We start from the raw sequence: 9301 nt of genomic DNA, 5'->3' as shown, positions 1-9301 counted from the left end.
GGCCTGATACTGAGGGACCCCTGCTCTGGGGCATACAGCAGATGATAAATACTGGAAGGTGTGGTGTTTTCAAGCAAAAGTCTTCATCTTGTTTCACCCTATAAACTGGTCCTCCTGACTTTGGCGCAATAATGTCAGAGGAGAAAGGATTGGGCATGGTGAATTTCTGTTGCCTAATCCATTTGTTCTCAGGGAGATAACCGACTGACGCCAGCACCAGCTCACCATCTTGTCTCCATTCCACACACATTAAGGCTCAGTAAGGCAAAGTTTTCATGTATACTAAATGTATATTAGTCCGCAACCAACTGTGGAAACTTGCCAGTTGCATGTCACATGTATGCTGTATGATGTCACATGTATGCTGTATGTTGTCACATGTATGCTGTATGATGTCACATATGCTGTATGATGTCACATGTATGCTGTATGATATCACATATGCTGTATGATGTCACATGTATGGTGTATGATGTCACATATGCTGTATATGCTGTATGATGTCACATGTATGGTGTATGATGTCACATGTATGCAGTATGATGTCACATGATACATCCAGCAGGTTTGGGTTTTGGCTGTGGATGACATTGCCAGTCACTAGTGACATTGAGATCTCCATGTTGTGTCCCCATCCCATGGAGCCCCAGCCTGGAGGATGTGGGGGCCCTGTGAGGAGATGCAGTGTGCAGTGCCCTTGGGTGAGTGCTGGCTGTAGCAGCTTGGAGGCAGCCTGAGCACTTAGCAATCTGATCAGCACATCAGCAAGGAGGAAATGAGGGAGGCGGGCGGGCCCTAGCAGCGAATATCCAGCGTGGCTAAGGCTCCTTGCTGCCTGAGTGTCCCTTTGTCCCTCCTCTCCGCACAGCCCCAATGACAGTGGGGACCCCCGGCCCCATGCTACCCTGATCCCGGCCCCATGCCATCCTGATCCCGGCCCCAGCATGCCGGACACAGAGCCGGACAGAAGCAGGAAAGCCCAGCCGGAGAGTGAGAGGGCAGAGCCGGCTGGAAGCCAGCATGGCACGGCGGGAGTCCTGGGTAAGCCTGCTGTCCGCTTGGAATAACGAGGGGATGTGGGGACAGGGTGTGCGGTGTGTGCGGGGCTGCCAGCAGCGGGGAGCGGGGGGAGAAGCCGCTGCCGCTCGGGGTCACGGGTAAGGCTGGCCGCTGTGGCCTCTCCGCAGTGCACTGGCCATGCTTTGTGTGTGCACCTTGTGCTGAATCCACGGCTGGGTGAGATGTGACATTCAGGCTGCTTGCTGTAAAGTGCCGGACCATCCGCAGTAGCGGTGTCTGGCGTCTGCTCCCGCGTGTGGCTGCAGACATATAGGCGCTGCGGTACCGGAGGGGACCCCCCTGCAGCCGCTCCATGGGACCGGGCTGCGCTGTGCTCTCTGACAGCACACGGGGGGCTGACTTATGTGTACAGCGCTGAGGTCACTGACGGCGGCGGCGACCATGTGCCTGCATCCATCTATCTATCTGCTATCTATCTATCTATCTATCTGATCAATGGCATCAGTTACATCCGGATAAAACTCAGCTTTTGTCTGGTGTAATAAACACATGGGTGTAATATGGTCCCATTTCTGCATCTCTATTACCACTACCAGTCCAGGCCAACCATGGATCTGATGTCCCAGTCTATCAGCTTACTACACCTGCCTGTGCCAGTGGGTTCTATAACCTCCTACTGTATTACTGTATTAGGCAACCTTTAGTCATTTATGAGCAAAAATAAAATCGCCATTTGTTGCTTGTTTTTTTAATTTTTTTATGACAAGATGTTGTTTTTTTGCCTATGGAGGACAGTAGTGAGAAAGGGTCCCCTGTCATGTTATAGTCTAAGACTGCGTTCACATTTGTGCTTTGCTGTCAGGTTTCTGCTGATCTTTTATGTTTCGATATCAAGGAAAGGGTGAGATTCCGGGACAAGAATGGGTCCCGCTGCAGATTACACTTTTTTTTTCTCCATTGAAAAGCCCCTCCACCCCATTTATTGTACTGTTGCTTGGACGTGGGTTGTGGCTTGGTAATTTAGTCATATCCTAGGTTTTTTCAATAATATGTTGCTGGGATAAAATAGAAAAAAAAAACTATACCTACCTAGCCCTGGTCGCCTGCAGCTCTCAGTATCCTGGTATCAGAGCACAGAGTCGGGCAAGAGCTGAGGGAAACCGGGGCTAGGTAAGTATATATATTTTTTTCTATTGTATAACATTAATATAACTTTTCTCAGATCATGCAAAAGCAGTTGCTGTCATGGTGACCCTGATGTTCTATCAATTTCTATTAGAACTTTTACCTATTGTGTCCTTTGTATGTAAGGCCCATTTTTACAGGTAGGTTATTTTCCAGCATGGACACTCTAGAGGAAAAATCCTGAAGGGTAACCATGCCCAATAGAACCGCATGAGTCCAGAAATGTATCTGGGTTTCTTATCTCTTACTGGATGTGTGAAGGGGGCCTAAGGCAGACACTTCTAATGTACTGCTTATATTGGTCGGAATTACCCTGCTGTCTATTTACTAGGAGACCTGGGCCCGTGCTGCTGAGCATGTGTGAACACTGGCACTGGGCACATTAGTAAAAGGTTTTGAGACGGAACCAAAAGTTCACCAGTGGGCGCCATAGCAAGCATCTGACGGCCATATCTGGACACAAATGTTTTTGTTACATGACTGCAAGTGGGCAGCATGAAACACCTATAGGCTTACCCTTTCTGTGCGGCACTGTGCTGTTTTAGGGTAATAATAATTGTTGGGCCTAAATAAGGGCACTTGTGCTGCGTTTACACGGAACGATTATTGTGCAAATTTGCACGATAACGATCGTATTCGAACGATAATCGTACGTGTAAACGCTGCGAACGATCAAGCGACGAGCCATAAATCGTTCATTGTGATCTGTCAACAAGTTCTCAAATTGTTGTTGATCGTTCGCAAAAAATTTGCAGATCGTTCCATGTAAACAGTCGTTCACTAATTTACCCTATGTATGAGATGGGCTTAAGCGATCGCAAAACGAATTTCCGTACGATATATCGTACCGTCTAAACGCTGATCGTTATGAAAAACACATCGTTACTTCGACATCGTTAATCGTACGATCGGGCGAATTAACGTTCCGTGTAAATGTAGCATAAGTCATAATGGCAGTACCCAACCATGATCATTGGATTTGTTTATAGGTCTGTCAGTCAGGGCTGGGTGAAATACCTGGCCAAAGTTGCAGATATGATTGAAACAGCTAAGTGAATTATAGATAGTTTTGACAGGAAAGCCTGTAAGTGGTTCATGGAAAATATGGTTTAAACTAGCGACAGGTTCCCTATAATAGAAGTCTTTTGTATACTTTGAAATATATAGAAATACAATGTAATACAACACAAGAGTCTCAGTTTACAACACATCCCAGTACATTATATATGCACACAGGTTAGTGTTTGAAATACTAAGCATTGGTCACTAAACTGGACCCAGTTGTTTCAAGTGACTCTGAGAAACCAGTAGCCATACTGGAGTCTATGGAGGAATCTATCTAGATTTGTTGGTAACATTTCTAAGGGTCCATTTACACAGAAAGATTATCTGACAGATTATCTAGAAAAGATTTTAAGCCAAAGCCAGAAACAGACTATAAACATAGAACAGGTCATAAAGGAAAGCCTGAGATTTTTCCTCTTTTTCAAATCCATTCCTGGCTTTGGCTTCAAATCTTTGGCAAATAATCTTTCTGTGTAAATGGACCCTAATGCTGGGTTTACACGGAGCAATAATTCGCCCAATCGTACGATTAACCATTTCTAAGTAACGATTTTTCTTTTATAATGATCAGCGTTTAGATGGAACGATATATCATACAGAAAATTCATTTTCCGATCGTTTTGCGATTGCTTAAGCCTATCTCGCACATAGGTAAAATCAGTGAACGACTGTTTACACGGAACGATCGGCAAATTTTTTGCGAACGACGATTTAAGAACAAGTTGTCGCTCTGTTGTCTCTTATAAGCCACGCTTTTGAGTCCTGCACAAAAGCAGTGTATGTCCGGCAAATGAGCAGAACGTAGTCACATAATGACTCCGTCCTGCTTATTTAAGTCAATGTATCTGCCGGCCGCACGCCGGGCTGCACGTCAGCATCCTTTTTTCAATGATTCCTGACGTGCGGCCAAAAACGAGATGTGAACATACCCTAAGATGTATATGACAGGATGATGGTGATGGGGGCAGAGGTGGTGACATCATTCTGGGGGGGGTGTCTAGAGCTCAGAGACAAGACAAGCCTCCTGTGACGTCAGAGGGGGATGTGTTGTCTACCCAGAGAGGGAGGAGCCAGGGAGCTGTAGACAATACACATTTTGTACTTCCTCTATTTCTAACTTCCTGTCAGAGGTAACCCATTTAAAAGCATGCTGAAGCCAGTACTATTAGTGATAACTATATAGGTGGTCTGGGCCAATATCTTTAGCACTGCTGGATAAATTTCTTTCTTTTGCTACCTTATGGATGGCATACAGTACATGTACTTTTTTTTACATTTTATAATTTTTTTTTTTTACCAGCTTCCTGGAAAAGATGTAAAAACATATGAATACACACCATTATTCAGACAAATTTTGCTTAAAGGGGTTTTCCGGGCAGATGTACTAATGAGCTGTCCTCCGGTTGGCTCATAAGTCACTGACCTGTGGGGTGCTGACACCCAGTACCCCCGCCAATCAGCTGTTCAGCATCGTACTACACAGTCAAAGGGGTAAGAAGCCGTTGTCGTCTTTCACTCTATAGTGGCTGGGCCTGGTTACTGCAGCTGATGGTGAACAGAGCCACCTGTTTCTGGTCCCATTCACTGTGAAGTGTGTCACTGATCAGCATGGGTGTCAGCACCCCACCGATTCTGTAGGTAGCTCATCAGTATCTGGCTTCTTCTGAACTCATCACCCGAGTCAGGGAAAGGAAATACTAAAAGGGCAGACTATATGGACCAGGGGGTCTCTTCTTGTGTTTCTGGTATGTTTTGCCCGTAAAAACCCCTTTAAGAACTCTTCTATATATCTTGTGTCCCAATTGCAGGAAGTAGATTGCTTTATACTTGCAGACAACCTCTGTATTGTGGTGACTTCTTGCTGTCCTGTGTTGTACGCAGAATACTATGAGGTTGCCTTCACACCTAGGAGATTGCAGCAGATTTCACGCTGTGAGTTCCACAGTGAAATGTGCTTTCATTTTCTATGGCTTTACATCAGGGGTGGGGAACCTTTTCCATGTCGAGGGCCGGTCGGGCATTAATAAAATCATTCGAGGGCCGCATACCGTGTGCGGCAGTTAGTAGCGATGGTTTGCAGCACCCGGGTCAAGGCAAAGTATTGTTCCCCTAGTGCCCCTGCTATTGTAGTTAACCCCCAGTGATGCCCCTGCTATTGTAGTTAACCCCCCAGTGATGCCCCTTGTAGTCTATTTAACCCCCAAGTCATGTCCCTGGTAGCCTAGTTAACCCCCCAGTAATGCCTCTGGTAGGCCTAGTTAACCCCCATCAGTCATGTCCCTGGTAGCCTAGTTAACCCCCATCAGTCATGTCCCAGGTGGCCTAGTTAACCCCCATCAGGCATGTCCCTGGTGGCCTAGTTAACCCCCATCAGGCATATCCCTGGTGGCCTAGTTAACCCCCATCAGACATATCCCTGGTGGCCTAGCTAACCCCCATTAGGCATGTCCCTGGTGGTCTAGTTAACCCCCAAATAAAAAAAATAAACATCCCACTCACCTTACCTCCGCTCCCACGCTGCCCATGTCCTCTTCTGTCCCAGGTCCTTCGTGCCGGTCTTCTCCTGCAGGCGGCGCGCGATGAAATGATGTCATGGCGCGCGGCCCGCAGGAGACTGAAGACACGCGCCGCTCTGCTGGGGAAGAAGCCGGCAGGGACAGCATCCTCCTGTGTCCGGCAGCTGTCACAGACACCGGAGGATGCTGTGTATGCCGGCTCCTTCCTCCTCTAGAGCGGCGCGCATCACAGGGGAGCCGCGGGCCGCATCGGGAGGTCTAAAGGGGCCGGATGCGGCCCGTGGGCCGGAGGTTCCCCACCCCTGCTTTACATCCTCGCAGCGGATTTTTCATTCTGCTGCGAGAATGTAAAGCCTCTTCCCACTTAACCCAGCGCTGCCTGGCTAATACATTACCTGCCTGCTCTCCTGCTTGCTTCTCAGGCTCCCGACTCCCTCGTGTTCCAATCAGTGGAAAGGGGATTTACATACAGCGAAATGAAAAATCTGCTGCAAGTATGTAAAGCCATAGAAAATGACAGGACACAGGATCGCAGCGGAACTTGCAGCGCGAAATCCGCTGCAATCCGGTACACGTGAAGGCACCCTGAAACTGCTGGTATCCTGGTAAAGAGATGGCACACAGTCTCATAATATGCAGCTTTTCCTGTTTATGAGTATATTACCATAACTTGACTGACAGCATTGTTGTACATTTCCATTCAATTTAGACTGGGGAGCGGCAGATTTCTGTGGTGTACTAAATCAGATAATAGGTTGCTGATAATCTCCGATATCTATCTTGGGCTTTGAAAACTTCAGAAAAATGTTCCTGTGTTTATAAGATGTTAATCGTGCTGTTATCATATAAGCCACTCCAAAATACAGGTTTACATTTATTGTGCTAATGTGTATACTGTATATTACATTATTAAAGATACAGTTCACTAATGTGAATTGCTCTATATATGGTCCAAGAGAAGAAAGGAGTCAAAAAATCTTGTCTAGAGATGAGCGAACCACGAGCATGCTCCAAACTTTCGGCATTGGCTGCTGAAGTTGGATAAAGCCCTAAGGCTATGTGGAAAACATGGATATAGTCATTGGCTGTATCCATGTTTTCCAGACAACCTTAGAGTTTTATCCAAGTTCAGCAGCCCCCGCTAATCAAATGCCGATCGTTCGGGTTCGGATCGACTTGAACCCGAACCCGGTTTGCTCATCTCTAATCTTGTCCCTTTAAAATGAACCCATTGACCTATACTGAAGCCGCTGTACTGCAAAAATGGACTAAAGAAATGCAGGCTCTACTTTCTTGTGAAACAGACAAGCAGCCAAAAATGGATCCATTTTCAAAATGGATGTGTGGATGACCACATTGAAATTGATGGGTCCTTTTTCTGTGAATCAGGATCCTGATTTACAAACAGAAAAAACCTAATGTGTGAATGAGGGGTTAGTGTAAAAATAGATTTATGGCTGTGCAACCAATTTGTCAATTCCGCAGCGTGTCAATTGTGGTTTCAAAAATGCTGCAAATTTATTGTAGATACCCTGTTTCCCTGAAAATAAGACAGTGTCTTACATAAATTTTTGCTCCCAAAGATGCTGTATATCTTATTTTAAGAGGATGTCTTATTTTTCCATTAAGAAGAATTCACACTTTGTTATCCCAAACTAGATTAACCAGACAACCCACTACCTCCCACCACCCCATTCCCATGCATCATTTCCATCATTTTGCCGCCATCTTTTTGGACAGCCGTATTTTGATAATGATGATGATCATAAAGATCATTAGCAAAAGACAGTTGTCTATTGGCGTTAAAATGACGGCTGTCCATGAAAGACGGACACCAACCTACAGCGTGTGCACATAACCCAAAACTGTCACTTTGTAGATGATCGACTCATTTTATTAGCATGTTTTATTAAAAACAATTACTAGATTTTGGCTTTCACTTCTGCTTTTATCTGCTGTCATTGGGTCATTTACATTTAGGGAAGAAACCATTTTAGTTATCCTGGCCGATCATCCGTGAGAGATCTCATTGCCACATCTAGTACTGTATTACATTATTATAAATCATTCTGTCATTATGATATATCTATTGTACTTCTGAATTCCATAGTCAATCATAATGTTGCCTAACATTACTATATGCCTAAGACACTGGTCAGTCTACCGCTATCTTGTCCGACTCTTAGATAAACATCTGTGGTTGCATGACAAAGTTCTTATTTGTGAATAAGAAAAGATTAAGGGGGAAACTTATCAAGGGCTTTGTGACTATTTTTAGGTGAATAATTGGATTTTTCATCTATTTTTGTCTAAGTTCTATTTATAAACCAGTATTTGACAGGTGAATATTTTTGGGATGCAACTTTGTTTTTTTAATCTGTTTTAAGTATTGGCCAAAAATTTGCATAATCCATGATTTTCACTCAATTTATCATTTGGTAATTTTTAAAATGTCGCAAAAACTGGTGCAGGCCTACGTCTGGTCTTTACCCGGTAAATTTGTTTGCAACATTTTTTCTTAGATGCATTTGCTATGACAGTGCAACCTTTCCATAAATCACACAGAATATATCGGAACTAGAGATGAGCGAACCGGGTTTGGGTTCGAGTCGATCCGAACCCGAACGTTCGGTATTTGATTAGTGGCGGCTGCTGAACTTGGATAAAGCTCTAAGGTTGTCTGGAAAACATGGATACAGCCAATGACTATATCCATGTTTTCCACATAGCCTTAGGGCTTTATCCAAGTTCAGTAGCCGCCACTAATCAAATACCGAACGTTCGGGTTCGGATCGACTCGAGCATGCTCCAGGTTCGCTCATCTCTAATTGGAACAAAATAAACACCAATCCACATTAGAATAGTCTTACACATTAGACTCCTTAGTAAATATCTATAACCCTAAGAGCCTAGAACATGAGTCCGTTTTCTAGTGAAAGCATTGATAAATCCCCCTGTATACCTTGTTGCTTGCTACATGTAATGTGCACGTTAAAGGAGTAGTGAGAAGCTGTGCAGCATTCTTCCCTCTTGGGCGGGTTTTATTAGCATTGCATCTCTATAATAATGGCACTGCTGACGTGTATGACAAGAACATATAGCAGACGTCTATGTGCTTTAGTAATCAGGGGAATTAATGGCCAGGCATTTTGTAATTCCAGGTTTAAATACATTGAATGGTTTTTGATGTGTAAAAAATGCCAGCCTGTGCTTTAGGATATACTCACATTCTGCTTTGAAGTGCTTGGAAGTAATTTCACTGCTTGGATTCTGTCTCCTGGTTATCTGGAGTAAATTACTTTATCTGTATGAATTTTTTTTTTTAATTTCAGGATTTTTCACATGCATCTGGCTGGTACAGGTAGCTGGCTCTTTAATATAGGCTAGTGCATATTCGCTTTTACAAAATATGTTTGTATGAAATGATATGCTGTATCTGCTGTCTATAATATTACTATACACCAAGCTGTAAATGAAACAGATATCTGTAAAGAACGCTGATCTTTAGCACTTTA

At 44.4% G+C, this 9301-nt stretch overlaps 1 protein-coding gene across 3 annotated transcripts in view; it reads left to right on the top strand.

Moving 5' to 3' along the window:
- Positions 1 to 785: 785 nt before the first annotated feature.
- ANO8 (anoctamin 8) overlaps positions 786 to 9301 on the top strand; it is an 82148-nt gene continuing 73632 nt past the window's right edge. For all 3 annotated transcript variants that reach the window (XM_069964399.1, XM_069964402.1, XM_069964398.1), the window contains exon 1: positions 786 to 1041. In XM_069964399.1, the coding sequence (XP_069820500.1) occupies positions 945 to 1041 (97 nt within the window). In that variant the 5' untranslated portion in view covers positions 786 to 944. The remainder of the gene's footprint in view (positions 1042 to 9301) is intronic.

Source organism: Dendropsophus ebraccatus, chromosome 3 (assembly GCF_027789765.1).
Source record: "Dendropsophus ebraccatus isolate aDenEbr1 chromosome 3, aDenEbr1.pat, whole genome shotgun sequence".
Lineage (NCBI taxonomy): Eukaryota > Metazoa > Chordata > Amphibia > Anura > Hylidae > Dendropsophus > Dendropsophus ebraccatus.
This window is presented reverse-complemented; position numbering and strand designations above follow the sequence as displayed.